At 40.7% G+C, this 18,451-nt stretch overlaps 2 protein-coding genes across 2 annotated transcripts; one reads left to right on the top strand and one right to left on the bottom strand.

Moving 5' to 3' along the window:
• Positions 1–447: 447 nt before the first annotated feature.
• Positions 448–5,526, bottom strand: scamp4 (secretory carrier membrane protein 4). The gene is made up of 7 exons (XM_079158536.1): positions 5,470–5,526; positions 5,122–5,148; positions 4,576–4,704; positions 4,292–4,448; positions 3,948–4,049; positions 2,249–2,366; positions 448–2,123 (listed from the first exon to the last, which is right to left on the bottom strand). The coding sequence occupies exons 2-7, from the start codon at positions 5,126–5,128 to the stop codon at positions 1,935–1,937; spliced, it is 702 nt and encodes a 233-aa protein (XP_079014662.1). The 5' UTR covers positions 5,129–5,148; positions 5,470–5,526; the 3' UTR covers positions 448–1,934.
• Positions 5,527–6,479: 953 nt separating this feature from the next.
• Positions 6,480–18,231, top strand: chaf1a (chromatin assembly factor 1, subunit A (p150)). The gene is made up of 16 exons (XM_079158061.1): positions 6,480–6,735; positions 8,427–8,474; positions 8,767–9,428; positions 9,830–9,892; positions 10,071–10,300; positions 10,448–10,529; positions 10,629–10,697; positions 10,981–11,198; positions 12,616–12,784; positions 13,006–13,086; positions 13,527–13,625; positions 14,102–14,351; positions 15,020–15,188; positions 16,274–16,595; positions 16,769–16,853; positions 17,332–18,231. Exons 1-16 carry the CDS (start codon positions 6,672–6,674, stop codon positions 17,442–17,444), a joined length of 2,724 nt encoding a protein of 907 aa, XP_079014187.1. The 5' UTR covers positions 6,480–6,671; the 3' UTR covers positions 17,445–18,231.
• The last annotated feature ends 220 nt before the right edge of the window (positions 18,232–18,451 follow it).

Genomic DNA, 18,451 nt, shown 5'->3' with positions numbered 1-18,451 from the left:
TTCAAAAAAAATATTACGTAGAAAAGTGGAATCTTGTACACTGAAGCGTCGTTGATGTGACGGAGCTGTCCGCCATAGTCTGTTATGAACATTTATTGTCACTACAGCATTGCATTATGGGATATTTATGTCGGCATAGTGCCTAATGTTTGCATATTGTAATATTCCACTGGAAATAATATGAAATCGCCTACTGTTAGTTTAACACTATGGTTTTGGACAAACTTAACGATCTCATATTATTTCAGCGTGCTAAACAGCATGTTAACGTTTGGAGCCTTAATTCTTTTGAGTTCTGGCTTCGAGAGAAAGAGTACAAATACTGACTGGACTTTCCTTAAGCTGTTGAACATACTGGAACTCTTTATTTAGAAGGTGTTCCCCTTCAACCCTTGAGTGGATAATATATGACAGTGTTTGAGTAAAAAAATAGTCAAACTCAGACAATATGGGAATAAGGATATTTATTGAAATGGTGCAATATTTACAGGTTACTTTAACATTTCCATTTTCAAAATACTAATCTTGGCAGTTGGCCGTGAAGGACACTTTCGTGTCAAGAAAAGAAAAACAAATCAAACGATGAGGCTGCAGGAACCTTCTACTTCCATTTAGTTCTTAAACTACATAAAGGCTTTTTGTATCATTGAGCCAAAATAAAAACTAATTGAACTTCTTCATTATCTTCATAAAAAGCCACATTCACTGGGTTTAATCTTCACCGACGTTTGTTAGAATGACAGTAAATCAGCCCAGAAGTACCAGACTTGTATTTAAACACACCGTGACTACGTTTACATGCAAGATTTCATTTCACCGCTTTTCAGTCTGTTTGTATCGGTTACATGAGGTCAGTTCATTGAAAATAAAAGGAGAATCCTGTTCAGTCCAACTCCCATGATCGGCTGCATGCAACAAGCACGCTGTAGTTACCCAGACACAAAAATTCAGTGTATCTGGAGAGGAAAGTGACCGGAACATTGATAACAGCAGATACGGTTCTGTCACTGCAGGGCGCTAAACCACTAAAAGCAAACAGTGCAGCTTTGGAAATGCAGAAACTGAGAACACTTTATCTACTTTTGGGTGTGACTTCTTTTCTTTTTTTTTACAGCATCAACATAATGGAAGAAATGTGTTTTGGCAAATCAGTGCTCAGTGATAAATCACAGGGGAGCATTACGCACCAACAACAGCTTTTGAAATGTTTCCAATCGTTGCTTCACTGAAGCACAAGTCCAGTTCAACAGCAACAACAACAACAAAAGGCAGCGCTTGTTAAGGCGAAAGTCAAGCAAGATATTTTTCACATACAAAATCATCTGCACGCAATATTAAGGCGCATTTCAAGATATCACAGCCAGAGCAGGCGAGCACGGAGATTTCAAGCACAGCGTATCAAAAATAAACTGAACTGCTGACAGAATAATACACAGAAAATAACTAAGAATAAAAATCGTGCAGTTCTCAGACGTGCTCTTGTTACAAAAGGGAAAGAAAAGAAAAAACTCCGTTGTTTGGCACACTATGATTCCTACCATGCAGATTTGGCATTTCATAAAACTATCATTAAAGGTCCATAAGGCACACATCTTTCTTATACCGCTGTCCTGAAACGGTTTGCACTATTTTTGATATTCCAATTGCATCATTGCAAGACTTTTGAGCATGAAAGTGTCTCTCCTTCATTTAAATAAACTAGATGTAAACAAAAGTTGAAATGGAATGGCATCGTTAGAAGATATGACAAAACTCTTTGATAAAACATTATTTTATAGCAATCCTATCTTCTCATTCAAAAGAAAAAACCCAAAATATATACCTATGCATTTTGTCAGGTAAGGGTGAGATGATATGGTGCTTTGAGGTGCGTTGCTGTGCACCAACAGGAGGCGCCCGGCTGTCTGTCTCCACCTAGAGGCGACTCTCAGCTATCACCAGTGACTGTTGTCGGGATAGTTGGGCACCGCGGCCGGGTACTGGGGCAAGCTGGGGCCCTGGGCCGTCTGAGCCACAGCATTAAACCCCGCCTGGCTCACCGGTGCGCTCTTCCACAACCCGGTGCTCCACTCTTCCTGAGCGCGCTTCATGCTGCCGCCGCCGCCGCGGTACATTCTGTGCACCTGCAAACAAGAAAAGACACATAATGTGTGTTTGGGAAAGTTTTCAAGCGTCTGTGTGGGACAAAAAAAACAACCCCAAAAAAAACCAAAATGCAAGTGTGTTTTCAGCGTATGCGTTCACTCACCTTAATGAGAACCAGTGCCATTAAAGCGGTGACCACAGAGAAGAGCAGAGTTGTGATAAGCATCACTATAGCGGAGCCCACATTGTGGCTGAAAAACATCACTGTCGCAATCCAGCCGCTTTGATGTGTTGGTGAGAGTGAGATGGAGTAGCACGGGTTAGTGTATCACACAGTATGCAATTAGAAAAGTGGAATCAATACAAATACCAAAGGTTACTAATGAGCCATTAAAGGGATAGTATGGGTGTTTTGAACTGGGGTTGTATGAGGTTCTCATCCATAGTCGGTGTATTACTCTACAGTCGATGATGTCAGCACAGCCCCAGTTTAGAGAAGCAGACAGGAGTAACAAAGCCGTGTACTGCTGTGGACGAGTGCAGCAGCTAAACGAGTTTACTTTACGCTTTATTTAGAATATCTTCACTGCCTCACCTTGCCGTCAGACGGCCCCTTTGTGACGAGGAACTGAAGCTGTTGTCTTTGCTCTCTTTAAAACCACAAGACTCCTTTGACAAAACCAGTAATTTTACCTCTCAGCACACAGGAGTCGCCGGTTATTTAGTTTGTTTATGTAATTGTGTGGACTTTGGTGTTTTAAAGGCTTATTTCGGGTTTCACCAAAGTCACACAAACAAACAAACAAACCGATCGAGGCAGCGGTAGACCAGCAACTCCCGCCTTCTGTGAGGTAAAATGACTGGTTTTGTCAAAGGAGTCTCGTGGCTTTAAAGAGAGCAAACACGGATATAACGGCTTCAGTTCCCTGTCGGAAAGGACGGTCCGACTGCTAAGACTGCAGAGAAAGTATTCTGAATATAGTGTACACCAAAACTGATATTGTTTCTAGGTGGGCCTGTCTTAAGTGTGTTTTGCTGCTGCCCCCGTTCACAGCAGAACACTGCTTTGCTCCTGTGCGCCTATCTGTTTTTAGAAACTGTAAAACAGTGACTATGGATAAGTAACTCATACAACCCGACTTAAAGAAATCCAAACTATCCCTCTAAGCAGTGAGGAAGCGTTCTGGTGATCAGTGTAAAACTGACTTTACTAGACACATTGTATCATGATGAGTGAACAGTGTTATTAATGTCACAAGATGTTCAGTTATTGGACACGAATATTTCTCAGTTTTAGGAAAACTGTTTGTGTTTAAAATTCAATTTTCACACATTCTTTGCGAGTTCACACATGATTTAATAATAAAAAGGTATGAGGAATACACTCACAAAAAGAGGGACATAATCTGAAATAACTATTAAAAATGATCATTCAGAATTTAAGTCAGCTTGTTTGTACGAACGTGAATAATTGTATATAATAGTATTTTAGAAACATTACATCAAAAACAGTACATTTTTTCTATTTCTGACAAAATGAAAACTAATATTGGAAGTCAATGAACAAAAGAATACCTCACTTAAGGTTACGGATAAAACCTCTCCTCCCCTATTTACATTAAATATCAAGAGGCTGATGGTCAATTAATAGAAACAAAACTGTAAAAAGCTGCAGATTGTAAATACGACTCCCCAATTCATCGTGTGTGAAATTCAAGCGTCTGATGGAAAACACATTTTTCCAGCTGCCTTCATCATTTGACAAAAGCCCTCATGACCCACTCGCTGGTACAAAAACAACACCAAACAAACTGGCAGGCAACATGCGCACAGTCCTCCAAAGCTGGTTTGCTTCAACTCACCTTGTTCCCCAGCCGGGTATGCCGATAGTCTGGATGAGGGCCAAGACACACTGGAGGAAGAAGATGAAGAAGAAGGCCATGAAGTTGAACGAGCTATCAGCCCTGTGAACAAAAGGGAAGACCAAAGGGATGATACGGTGCAACACGAGGCTCTATTTATGCTGCTTCCTTCTCCTACTTGTCAACATGTGGGTCTATCACATAAAAACACAACTTCACACTTGTTTCACAAAAGTGTGCAAAGTACAATGTGTGTGTGTTTTCTTTACATGTGACGTCTCCTTCTTGTGTGTGTAATGTGATATTTTAACCTTTAAATATGACATTTTCAGACGGTGACGAACCTGAAGGCTTTGTAGAGTGGTCGAAACCAACAGGTGTAACTGCACGGACTGAAGAGGATGAGCCAGAGGAGGGAAAACCCAAAGTTCGTGGCATTTCCACCCCCAGCCCACCAAGCGATACATGAGATGACGTTTAAACACAGCGTGCCCGAATACACTGCGGGAGGAAGAGAGGACCGTGGAGACGTGGACAAAAGAGAAAGAGAGAGTAAGGGTCGTGATGCACGTTCGTCTTCAGAAAAATGACCAACACCAAATTAGGAAATGTATGTGACAACACGCACTCATCCATAGTGTGTAGATTCTGCGCAACAACGCCTGGTGGGGTTCAGGAATTTCCTCTTCAATGTTGTGGTAGAAGCACGGCTTTATTCTCATGAACTGAGGGATGGGAGGGAAGTTATTCACCCGATCTGAAACAGAAGAAAGCTCTCATTACGATGTTACGGTCTCAATATTATATCTGTATTTGAGGGCAGAGGAGAGAGGAATGGGGAAAAGTGGAATGTGAATGGATAGATAGATAGATAAATAGATGGATAGATAAATAGGTAGATAAATGGATAGATAGATAGATAAATAGGTAGATAAATGGATAGATAGATAAATAGATAGATAAATAAATAAATAGATAGATAAATAGGTAGATAGATTATCTATCTACTTAATTATCTATATATCTATTTATCTATGCATCCATGTATCTATCCATCTATTTCTCTAGATAAATAGATAGATAGATAAATGGATATATAGGTAAATAGATAGATAAATAGATAGATGAATAAATAGGTAGATAGATAGATAGAAAAACGTTAAAAGTGACAAACCTCCCATCTTGTAATTCCAATTCTTTCCTAGATAGTAGAAAAATACAGAAATAATCTGTTAACACAATGAATGTACCGTTACATGCTACTGCTAACCATCAACCAGTTAAAGTAGTGGCTACACATTCAAACTTTAGTCTAACCAACGCTAAAACAAACATTAAACTATCCAGCTTTCTTTCTAACTATACCTGTGTGAAGTTGACATGTGTTCACATAGACTGTAGAGATATTATACAGTAGATAGCTAAAGCACGCTGTTGAGTAACTCAGTAACGTTAACGTTAGTCCAATGTATTTACACCTAACAAACCAACGTGACACTTAATACAGATATGTCAATATTACCGGAATAAAGCGTGTATCTCTTCACGTTACCGACGACAACTGCAGGGGTCCGGGAATCATTCAGGATGCGTTTTTTTTTTCTTCTCCCCGAGCCCCTCGAACACACTGCGGCTGCGCCACATCGTAGCCTTTGTAGTTCTGCACTTGTTTATAGTCAACGCGCTCCGGGCCCTAAAGAACTACAAGTCCCATGATTCACGTGAGCGGTATATGGAAAACGCGTGACTACATCATGACACCCGATCCAAACGGATGCCACCCATCCAGCGATACGAATCTGTAAACAGTTTAGGACCTTTAGGGCAGAGGGTAGGGCTTTATCGCTTCGGAGCAGATTAGCGGAACACTTGCTGCCTTGTTATTGATCAACAGTTGACAACTTTATTAACACTATGGGTGGTGACAGTGAGTGCCAAACTATGTTTTAGACTAAATGTAAAAAGACAGTATTAGAATAAATCATCTACAAAAGTGACGATGATATTGTGTGCTATACCTAAATCATGATATTGTTGCGTAAACAGTAATCCAGAGAGGGACAGCCTCAGTGGACTATCTTCTTTCATTTTGCTATAACCAACATGGCTACCCACAGTTCTGAAAGTCAATCTCCGCGGCCAATCATAAAGCCCCAAACATCATAAAGAAGGCGGTGCTCTGTGAGACACAGCTGACATCTTTCGGTTTTACAGCACAGGGTGTCCCGGAACAGGGTGAATGAAGACATAACCAGATTTAGACCACTGGATGAAATGAGCTCACATAATTACGTCTTTCTGATAAGCAATTTAACTATAACACCACATTTGAAACTCTAGTGCTCTTATAAATCTTCCAAAGCGCTTTACTAACACGAAACACCGACCAAACGTGCAACGCCGTTGAACCAAACAAACGCCTTCCACCAGTGATCAGTAACTTGGCTTTGACCAATCAGCGACGGTTATTGATGCAAGTGACACACTCCCGCCAATTCTGATTTGGGAGCGCGAGGCAGGCAATGGGGGTATAGGGAGTATGTGGGAGATGCGGAAAGAGAATGCGTGATGTTTTATGTGAAATAAATTAGAAAATACATGTTTTAAATAGTAACACACTCTTTGGTTCGCTGTCGGGGGGCACTTTCGGTTGTTTACGCCTCCTGTACCGTTGTTTTACCGAAGAATATCGCAAACGTGAGGAGCCCCGGTGTAGTTGTTGGGATGTTGGCGGCGGAGAACCCACCAGTGGACGGACATTTGACCGCTCCGATTCTCCGTAGAAGAGGTAACTTAATGCTAATGTTGTTTCTAGCTAGCTTACAGACTGTTCTATCAACTTGCCAACATGTTAATTACTATCAGATAGATGTGATATAGTTTCGCCCTGTAAAGCTAGCCTTGCTGCTCCCTGGCATTGCTAATGTTATCATGTTTCCTAACCTAAATTCAGTAACTTTAACGTCAACTAAGACATAATAACGTTACGTTTAAGTAAGTTATGCATATAACTAGAAGTGTTTTACTGTCACAAGAATGTAACCATAGCTTGTTTACCTAGTAGCAAACTTGCTCTTTTACCGTTGCTAGGTCATTGCCGAAGGTGCCCAGCAGTAGCTGGTTTTGTTAGGTTAGCAGACAAGCTAACCGTAGTGACATTAGCATATTATAGTTGGGTAACGTTAGCAGTTTTCATGGGTGAAACTCCAGAGCTGCTCCGTCTGTCTTTTGCTCGTTCAAACACCAATCTTTCTTGTGGCTACAGTAACGTTAACTTAAATGCAACATATCATCCCGAGTGCGAAGTTTTCAGTTTTGTGTTTTTCGGGCATGCATCCTTTGCCTGACAGCCGTGTGAAGTGTCTGCTCTGCGGCTCTCGACTGGGCCTCTGCAGCACGGACTAATAAAACCGAATGGCGGGAGAGCTAAACCAAACACAACCATTGCGTTCATTGTGACACCGAAACGTTAGCACACCGGCGTTGTAAACTTTTTTATGTATTGGATTATTTGATAAGGGACAGTGCACATTAATAAAAACATTGCTGTAAATGCGCCAGAGTTTAACCAAGAGGCTATTTTTCATCTGTAGTCTCAAGAGGCAGATGTTACAAAGTAAACCTAAAAACAGAATATAAGATTACATTTACAAAGTTATGCAATATTGACCCTGAACAAAGCGTGCAGAAACAATGAAAGAAGTGAAAGTATTATAAGTAGTATCATCATTCAGGAGACTCTTATAGTACATTGTCAAGTACTATTAAGACATGCAACACAGAGGCTCTCAACACACAAAGCAAATAAGATGAGGGATAACTATGTTAAATAGAAACATGGACTAAAGACAAAATTATGCTGCATTGTTATAAGATTATGCTGCGTTATTAGACACTAAAAACATCAATGTCAGAGGCACAAAACATAAAAGCATGCAGAGTATGTGAAATATATAAATCAGTCAGACACAGCTAAACAACAATAAAAGACGTGCAGGTTGATGAGGGTCGACCGGCAATTTCAAGACAGGTGACAACAGACAGATCGAGGGAAGTTCAACACGGACAGATTGAACTTTACATGTGACCTTTAATACAACACTTTAAAGAACAATACTATCAGGGTGCTTATGCTTAAAGAAAGACTTATCAATACAGAGTGATGGAGAGGTGTTGAACCACAGCACACTTGCTGCACTGGCATGTGGTTATTATAGAAGTAAACTAATCTTACGTTGCTGTAAGCAGAGTTTGAATAAACAAAAGTGTGTGATTCTCAGTGGTTGTCATTTTAAGTCATTGTATTTCATTCTGCAACAAAGAACTTCAGCTGTTATTAGTTGCACCTTTGTGAAAACTTTTATGGATTTGCTTTGACCAATCTAACAGCCTGGTTATTGTTCCAAATATGAATATTGTTTTGGTTTAAAGTATTATTTTCTGATGCCCCTTTTTGTTTTTGTTCTTTTCTTTGTTCAGGGATGGATTGTAAATCAAGGAACAATGCCAACAAGAAACTTATCCAAGGTAAACACAACATTACATTTTTTGACTCGATTAAAGTATTACCAATGAGAATATGACATCATCAGATACCATCGTATGGTTATAGCCCTCTACAGCAATTTTAAACCCATTACATCTGTGTTGTCATTGACAAGACTTTGTATGTAATCTATCAATTGACACATTCATTAACTTTTATAAATATTTAACTGTTATTTAAACTATTTTTTGTTTCTCTCAGGCTGCATTTTGATTGACAACTTTGCGACATAACAGCCATTATAGTGACCGTTTTTTTAAATCCTCCCTGCAGCTCGTCTCCCATTCAAGCGCATGAACCCTGAACCGAAAGAGAACCAGCCGCCTAAACGCCCTTGTGCACATGCCTGCCCCAAACCAGGAGTCCCAGACAGGGAGAATGAGAATGAGTCGTCTGCACTCCCTGTACACAGTGGACCACCCTTGGTTAATGGTCGCGGGCCCCTTGATGGCTTCCTGAGCCGTAGGCGCCCTGCACCCTCAGATGAGAACATGGTTATAGATCTGACCGAGGACAACACCTCGTCTCCCATGAAGGGCCTTGTTTCACCCGCCGCCGCCTCTCCCTGCCTCCAAGCAAAAGACAAGCATCAAGGCAAAGACAAAACTGCATCCTCTGGGAAATCCGGCAACGTGGATCACACTCCCAAAACACACACTTTAGACTGCACTGTAGACAGCGATGATGAGGATGAGGAAGAAGAAGAAGAGGAGGAGGAGGAAGAGGTGGAGGAAGAAGATGGTAATCAGACAGCATCTACTTCACAGCTTGACTCAACGCACGATTCTGAAAGTGAGCCAGAGGAGCAGGATGAGTCGGGAAACGTTTCCGGTTTAGGAAACCAGTCCATGCTGTCGGCTTCATCAGTCAGCTCCACATCCGAAAGCTCACCAGAGTCCAAGACTGATGACCTCACACCCACTAGTACGCCTAAAGTATGTACATCTTGCTTTTTATTTAATCACACTTTAGGCTGTGCAGTATTAGCTGATACACACACAATTTACATGTATCAGTATTCCTAAGAGTTCATTTGGTAAAGCATCTGCATACTTCACACACACACACACAAATGATTCATCACAAAGTACATCACGTGGTAAGAGTAGATTCTCACACAATACGCTGTTAATGGTTTAGTGATCAGAGCAATTTTGATCAGAATTTATAAGAGCTTTCAGATAAATTGTAGATATTTGCACGCAAGAATATTTGAAGGTTAAAAGTTCAGTACAGTACAATTTTAATACAATAACATAAAACATTGACTAGGCTGGATGACATCGTGTTAAGCACTTTTCACAATATCAGTTTTTTGTTTCCCCTTTCCTCACAGCAGCCAAAGACCACCCCCAAGATACCATCTGATCAGAAAAACATCAGAAGACGCTCATTGAAAGTGAGACTTTTTATACACCGCAAGTGTGGTTTGAATTCTTTTGTTTCAAATCCCCTAGTTGTCTGTTTAGTATCATGGCTTCACACACAACCTGTTACGTGTGTTATTTCTCACCAACTTTGTTATTTATTAAAACTGTTCTAATTTAATTAAACTGACTGGGCTTTTGTAATTGTAGAATGAACAAGATGAGAAACTCCGTCTGCGACAGGAGAAAGAACGCCAGAGGGAAGAGGCTAAAGCCGAAAAGATGAAACAGAAGGAAGAGGCGCGCAGGCTTAAGGATGAGCAAGAAAAGGAAAAACGAGAGAAAAAAGAAAAAGAGAAACAAGAGAAAAAGGAGAAGGAAGATAAGGAAAAGGCAGACAAGCTGAAAGCGAAGGAGGAGATGCGGAAATCAAAGCTAGAGTGAGTAATGCAAGTTCCCAGTTACTCCTTAAGTTAAGACTTATCCATCCGGCATGTTTCTGTTCCATTAGTCAGTGATGGGTAAAAATGCATTAACACACACATTGATCTCTTTATGTTAAATGTTTTGCTTTGAACTTGTTTTAGGGCAAAGCTTGAAGAAAAACGGAAGAAAGAAGAGGAGAAGCAAATGAAGGAAGAGGAGAAACGGTTGAAAGAAGAGAAGGATGTAAGTTTATGTTTGTCGGTAGACGCTCTGACATTTATGTTTTATTATTTGTAATGGATCCGTTAATGAATAATTTAACCAGCGTGTATCTGTTTACAGCGCCTCAAAGCTGAGAAAGCAGAAATTACACGTTTTCTGCAGAAATCCAAGATCCAACAGGCTCCAAAGGTTAGTAGATACAACACTTTATAACAGAACAATATATTGTTAATCAGCTGAGTTTATCTTTTGATAAACTGTGTTTTGCTCATAACTGCAGGGCTCATTGGAGCACTATGTTGTCTCCTAAAAGCTAGCGATCTTTTTATGATCTTAAGAGCATAATAAACATCAGCTTATTGTTTAATTGAGTTGCATTACATCCTCTAATCCCCTGTACACCCCCTTTTAACTAAGACAGTCAATTAAATGAATAAATATTAATAACATAACTGCAACGTTGCCGTTTCAGACACTTGCAGCTGCGTGTGGGAAGTTTGCTCCATTTGAGATCAAAGAACACATGGCTCTTGCACCACTGTGCCGGGTTCAGTGTGAGGACGCTGTCCTAGAGGAACTGGACCGGTGTTTGTTGAACCCTGCTGATAACCTGAACGGACTGAAAGACTGGATCGGGCCAAAACCCCGCCGCTCCGGACCCACCAACCCCAGACAGAGAGACTCGCTCTGGTAAGACAATTGTGGATAACCTCAATTTGTGCGCTCTGTTTTCCCTATTTTTGTTTTGTCTGCGCTCCACTGACACAAAATGATACATGGTGGTATTATAATGAAGGAAATGACCAGTATGAGTGGAATGAAATTACCAGGAATCTATCGATACACTGATCCAATATTTGACTCCTAAACCAATACCAGTGTATCGGCTGATACCAGAGCTCCTATCCTCAAATGTAACCCTTGTGCATCACTAGGGACAATGTTGATGGTGTGATTTATTTATTTTTTTCTTTCTTGGATTCAACCTCAGCTCCTAATAGTAAGTCTATAATAAACTGTAGAGGCAAAAATACAGAAACTCAGATCCTTAAAGAAGCGTATTGCAAAGTTGAGTATTTTCAGCTTGTGTCTGTTCAGATGGTGGTGGCTTGTGTTGATAATAGTTATTTTTGTGCTGGATTATAGTTTTTAGTAACATTAGTGAAGTGGCTGTTACATTTTTGTAAACGGATTCATAGAAAATGTGCATCGCTATTATTCTCAGTTCTTATCAAATCAGAGCTGCTGTTTTTCCTTTGGGGCTGTTGAAAAACTCTTTGAGGGGTAACACATGTTTCTTAATATATATATAAATATATATCTATATATATATATATATATATATATATATATATATATATATATATATATATATATATATATATATATATATATGTATGTATATATCTATATATATATATATGTATGTATGTATATATATATATATATATATATAGATATATATATATATATAAATATATATCTATATATATATATATATATATATATATATATATATATAGATATCTATCTATATATATATAGATATCTATCTATATAGATAGATATCTATCTATATAGATATCTATCTAATGGAAAAAGGCTTCACTGAACCAATCTGCTGAACATCGTAGCTTCTCTATTAGTTTTTGATCTTAAAGCTGTCCTCCGTTCTCAGACATTCTTATTCATCACGTTTCATTTGTCCTTTAATAAAGCGTATTTTGTTCATGGAGAACAACTGTGCTTTCCAAACCAATCATGAATTGTCAGTGATTCTACATTTGTTGCCGACATTTATTTTACCAAACAAACTTTCCATTTGGCTGCATGTTGCTTTTTCTTTACATTTATTAAAAGCTCATCTGCTTCTAAGATGTTAATTTCTATGGGATTCCTGTTCTATTCCCGTTTGTATTCACCGTGGTTCAAACAGTGCCGTTTCTTTCATTCTTTAATGTTTTGTGTGACGTCAAATACGTTGTGCTGTACATCATGTGTGCCCACATCATAGATTGTGAAAAACAAATCAAATAAATGTTCCTGTGGCTTCATGGTTAAACATTCTTTCTCTCCGTCTCCCCCCCACGTCTGCTTCTTCTCTCAGCGAGTGTACAACAGCAGACGGGCCTAAACCAGACGGTGTGCCGGATCGTAAGCGTTGTGGACACATGAAGCTGCTGCAGTTCCACGCAAACTACCGTCCAGCATACTGGGGCACCTGGAGTAAGAAGAGCGCACACATCTCACCTCGCTGCCCCATCAAACAAGACAAGGTAACACTATTTGGCAAAGGCATCGATCTATTCACATCCCAGCTGTACTTAGCGTGTAATATATTCTTTTAGTGGTCGTTGGATTATATTAACATGTTTTTAAATGTTACAGAAGCAGAAGGCCCAGATTACATCGATTTTTTTTTTATAGCTTTTATTCAATATTTGACTTTATCTAAGAATTGTGTTTGTCGCTGTAACATTGTGTTCTGTCACCACAGGATCTGTTCGACTATGAGGTGGACAGCGATGAAGAATGGGAGGAAGAGGAACCAGGAGAATCCCTGTCACACAGTGAAGGGGTGAGGGTCCTTTATTTTAACATTTTCTCTATTTATTTAGTATCTATCTTCATCATTGTCCAGTATAATGGTTTAAACACATGCAGAAGTACCGATATGTACCCTGGCATGTAGAAATAGTTTGTAAATAACGCTATTGCCCACCAAAGGATATGTTTTTAGATTTCCCACATCTCAGGCAGCCACTAGTTTCTATTTCTCTCTTTGCACAAACCAACTTGTAGAGCCTCGAAACTGGCAGAGCAGCAGTGAGCATTTTATAGAATAACCAAAGAGAATTAAAAATACTTTAAAACATACAAAAACATTAGCGTGGTCTTTTTTTTAAAAATAACTTTGAATAAGTACAGATAAAAGTACAGGTGTTGAGTTTGAACTGGTACCTTAAAGTCCTCTTGCTCTTTAGTAAAGCTGACTTTAAACCTTTTGATCGTTTCCAGGAAGATGAGGAGGAAGGAGGTGAAGATGATGAAGATGATGACGGCTTCTTTGTTCCTCATGGCTACCTCTCAGACGACGAAGGGGCTCCAGAAGAAGAGGTACGAAGGGAGCTGCAGTGTTTGTTGTTTTTGAATACATCTTTATTTTACTTTGAACTTTTGTGTTCAACAACAATAGGGCTCTGCGGTCAAGAAAACTTTATTACTCCTTTCAAACGTTGACAAAGGCAGCGCAGATCAGATCCACTCTTTCTGTTCTTACCTTTCACAATAAAAGCCACAGACTGCGTTAAACTGTTTACCAGAGGGAACTCAAATTCACTCAAAGCCTTTCACTAAAAGGAAACTCAATAAAATAGATTTTTATTTAGTTAGTCCTCAAATCTATTCAAACCTTTTATTGGAAAAGTGGCATCGTTGCCAGAATGAAAGGTTTTGATTTACGTGTTTATGTGTCACGCCCACTCAGTGTTTAAAGGCCTTGAATCTGACGGACTTTGTTGTTTCAAAAATACCTTTTAGTGAAGTTTCTGCTTCCTGTTTGCACCACTATTAACACGCATGTAACCTCGCAGGAGGGCGGAGACCTGGAGAAGCAGAAACTACGACGGAAAGTGAAAGCAAAGGAGTGGGATGAGCTGATGTCCACCAAGAAGAGGATGAAGGTGCTGGACCCGGTGGTGAGGGGCTGCGTCTGGGAGGGAGAAGGACCTGGTGTGCATCTCTTCCAGTCGTATGCTTTGTGTCTGGTCGAGCCTTTACCCAAAGCAGACACCAGCCCCAGCCCAGAGGCCTTTTCACAGAAGCGTCAGAGGGAAGCACAATGTAAGTGTGCGACGTGGTTCGCTTTGATTTGATGGAGAACTGCCTTTCTTAATGTGATGATCCATTAGGGACGAGCTGAGCTGTGAGTGGATAACGTTGCTTGTAGTTTTTGTGGATTGTTTTTCTCCAAGTGTCCTTATCAGCGGGCCAAACCTTACAGCGGCAGTTTCAACTTTTTTCTTCCAATTCAGAGTGTCTTGAAAATATTTAGTGTATTTGTCCTGATATGTATATAGGATATCTGTTCCCTTTTACAGCAATTCCCTCACAAATGTATCGTAGTAAATGGAATTTCTAAGAGATATACTCCCGTTGTTGTGTGAGACAATGTAGTAACCATCTTATTTTGGCAGTGAAATGTTGGAGCTACACACTAGAGTATGATGGTGCCGGTTCAATAATTACAACCATCACTTTAACTATCATTAGATAATGAATTTAGCTCATTTTACTAGTCTAATTGTACCGTATTTTCTATAAGTAAGCATACAGTTAATAAGCAATTATAATTTGGTTAAACAGTACACGTGAATACATGATTAAATCTTTCTATAGAGGAATCAAAATGTGTTTCTGTGGAGGTTGAGATTCTAACAAAATTCCTTGAAAAGTGTTGTTTATTTATCAGCTGTTGACGCATTCTAACCAAACGCTCTTTACTCCCACAGTACTCGGTCAGCTGCTGCCTCTGCTGCACGGCAACCTCAACAGCAGCAAAGTGATCATCACGGAGTTCCAGGAGTTTTGTCGTCGACAGACGTCCTCTTCCTCCTCCTCCTCATCCTCACCTCCTGAACTGTCCAGTCCTCAGAGCCCAGCAGAAATCATCCCCACCAGGTGAAACAACAAGATTTGATGATAACAGTTTCTGTGTAAACATGTGATCCAAAATAAGACTCTATAATAGAAAGATGTAAGTAGAACAAAGTAGTGCTGGGCGGTATGTCGGCTTTTCTTGTCGTATGCAGTGCCTCGAGCAAATGCCTCTTCAAGCGATGTCGGACCCTTCGGCTTCACTTTCGCTCGCGCTAACGTTACTGGTTGACGGCCGTAATCACACTCCTGGTATTCCAACTCGTGTTTTCTGCTGAGGTGATGGAGTAAGTTGCTCGTGTTACCACCGGCGGCTACAACAGCAGACGCAGCTCCTCTCTTCGGTCGTTGTTCATCCTGCATCGCTCTGTTCTGTTCTTTAGTGTAACGTTACTGGAGTGACGGAGCCTCTCCCAGCTGTTAACAGACTGTTGTGCTAGCGGGCTAGCTAGCTAACGAGCTGTACCCAGCATGCCGTTCGGTGGTGTAATTTTATAAATGTGCAATTATTAGTGTTACAAATTGTTTATTTCACGAACTGTTGTGTCGTGGTGTTTTGCCCTGTTAAAGAGCGTTAGTTGTGGGTTGTTAATTGTTGTGTTATAAAGTTATAACCATGTCTAGGGGTCCCTCTCAATACAGTTAACACAACTAGCTCCGACCGCAGCGCCGTTAGCTGCGAACAATATATTTAGCTGCCTGTTGAAGAGTTGCAGCAGTTGTTTCAGCTATGAACCGGTATGACAGTGTGTGAAATATTAATACCATACGGGAAATTAAAACCGCTATACCGGTTGAACCGGTATACGCCCAGCACTAGTACAAAGTAAAACAAAAAACAGTACAAGTACTGCAATACCTTGAAAATAACTCCCTGAAATTCAAATGAATCGCGTAACAATGTCTTATATCAAGACATTATAATTAAATTGCTCAATATCGGTCAACGCTCAGCTTTTTCTTTTACAAAATTCTGACCAGCACCGTTTTGCGCAAAAAATAAGTATTTGCTTTGAGTGAAGTCCTTGAAAATGAAAGAAATAGTGCTACTGAAATAGTTGTAATTCGTTTTTATGTCAATAAAATAACCTTTTTCCCTCTTTCATCAGAATACAAGTGAAGCGACTCATCAAGAGCAATGCTGTGTATGAGAAGCGCTCGACCTACAGACGCTGCTGCTGGTTCGTGCACACAGAGGTCCTGTCCCGCTGTGGGCAGGAGGCTCTTCCTGTTCCCTGCCATTGGACCTACCTCACCGCCGGAGCTCGAGAAGAGTCCCGAGAAGAACCCCAGGCCGCCACGGGCTCTCAGGGGAACTCTCCCACTACCCCACAGACCTCCTCCACCACGTCCTCATCCTCCAACAAGAGGAAGAGCACGGGCAGCATGTCAATCACCAAGTTCATGAAGAAATGCACTGACCCAGAGCAGGTAGAGAAACACACGTTTTAAATACCATGCAGACCTCACTGCAAGATTTTAGTTCTTTGTGCTCTTAATTTAATCACACTTTTTGGATTATCATTTTATAGAAATATGCGTTTTACAGGCTGAGTTTATCCTTTTACGGTCTCAAATTTTCCTAAATCCTCTGTTCTTGCCAGACGGAAGCAATGGAGGCAGACGGTTTTCAAGCGGACACCGAGGAAGACGACGAGGAAGACTGTGTCATCATCGCCACACAGAGTGGTGAGTCACACAGGGGGAATAAAAAAACAACTGATCGGCAACTTTTGAATGTTAACTCCAAGATTCAGACCTTTTTAAAATGTATTCATTTAATCACTGTTTCATAGTAACTTAAATCTCCGACGCTTGTGTTAACCGCAGACCTTATTTCAGTCGTCTAACCTGAAACACATTGACTTTGAGACCTGGGAACTGGTAGTGCAAAAATGCGGACTCATTTCTGGGTTTTGGGACTCATTCCTGCAGCCGAGCTTCGTATAAACACTGAGAGCACATGGAAACGACTAGTCGTGCTCTGTCCAAAGCTAAGAATCCATCTACCAGCCCATCTTAAGTGCACCACTGTGCTACGCTAATCGCCTTTATTAATGTACAGATACAGCTCAGTGTTCATGCACCTGCTTCATTCATTAACAAACACCTGCAAACTCTTGAAAGCATCCAGTTTTAATAGCATGCGCAAATGTTAACTCTCCAGGCTCAACCACAAAGACCTCCTCCAGTGAGGGAGACTGTCTGATGGAAGTCACCCCCTCCGACACGGCGGCTCTCCCCGTGGCCAGCGCTGCTCCAACACTCGCCACCGCCTGAGGACCGGATAGTCCGGCTCCTCTGAATCGAGCCACCGTGTTTCCCCTCACAAGTGCGTCTCCCACCTGGTTCTGAACTCTACCGTGTCCCAGACACAAGCTTCAAGGGAAGCAGCACACTCTGAAACAGGCAACTCTCACAGCAGGTGACTTCTGCTCAGCATCATGTTCGTTCGTTCTTTTTTTTTATTTTTAATGAGCCCGGAGTCATCTCGCCTGTAAGATGTAATTGTGCCTAAAATCAGGACTGTCTGCCTCGAATATTAAGGACAATTTTGTCCGATGTTGATTAACTATGTGTCTGATGTTTTGCATTGAAGTGTCAGTCGGGCATGTTGGTCGTGCGCCTCTTGCACGTCTCTCTGGCACTGCTTTAGCTACGGCAGGTTGGGTTGAGCAGAGGGAGGAAGAGCAGAACGGAAATGCCCAAATGTTCATGAGAAGAAGCATTCAAGACATCAAGAACGCTGCATTATTTACGGTTCTTCAAATGTTTGAATCCATGACGTTATTGTGTGTGTGTTTGTGTATATATATATAGTTTACCAGAAATAAGAGTTGGGAAATGAGAGGCTGAAAGTCCATCTGTACATTTCCCTCCGATTTTTCAATGGGTGCATTTATTCTGCGATTTCTAACTCTGACAACTCGCTGGAGTAGTTGCTAGATCTGTACTTGTACAGTTAGGGTCCAGTATCAGTGTTTTATAAATATGTATTTTTTTCAAGAATACTTGAACAGGATAAATTCATTAAACATGAATAAAAGTACTGCACTTTTATATTCCATTCATTCCTCGCTGTTTCTTTTGGGTGCCTTTTGAGTCACCGGCCTGTTTCTCATGAGGAACTGTTGAACAATACGAGGCGCTGCAGAGCCCGAGGCTGCTCAACAGTAGATCCTTTTACAAAGCCTGCTCAAGGCGGGAATGTTGCACTGTTCATCACGCTGTTCTGTATAAAAGGTACGGGGGGGGGTTAAGATACTGTAAATGTTTTTTTAATCCTA

This window comes from Pholis gunnellus, assembly GCF_910591455.1.
Source record: "Pholis gunnellus genome assembly, chromosome: 4".
Taxonomy (NCBI): Eukaryota; Metazoa; Chordata; class Actinopteri; order Perciformes; family Pholidae; genus Pholis; species Pholis gunnellus.
Note: the sequence above shows the minus strand (reverse complement) of the source record. Positions and strands in the feature narration are given on the sequence as shown.

Bases quoted from the DNA above. Each gene is read 5' to 3' on its own strand.
- scamp4 (XM_079158536.1), bottom strand. The intron at 2,367-3,947 runs GTGAGTTGAAGC...AACACATCAAAG, and splicing joins ATACCCGGCTGGGGAACAAG to CGGCTGGATTGCGACAGTGA. The intron at 2,124-2,248 runs GTGAGTGAACGC...TCTTGTTTGCAG, and splicing joins TGGCACTGGTTCTCATTAAG to GTGCACAGAATGTACCGCGG.
- chaf1a (XM_079158061.1), top strand. From the start codon at position 6,672: ATGTTGGCGGCGGAGAACCCACCAGTGGACGGACATTTGACCGCTCCG. The intron at 6,736-8,426 runs GTAACTTAATGC...TTCTTTGTTCAG, and splicing joins TCCGATTCTCCGTAGAAGAG to GGATGGATTGTAAATCAAGG. The intron at 10,530-10,628 runs GTAAGTTTATGT...ATCTGTTTACAG, and splicing joins GGTTGAAAGAAGAGAAGGAT to CGCCTCAAAGCTGAGAAAGC.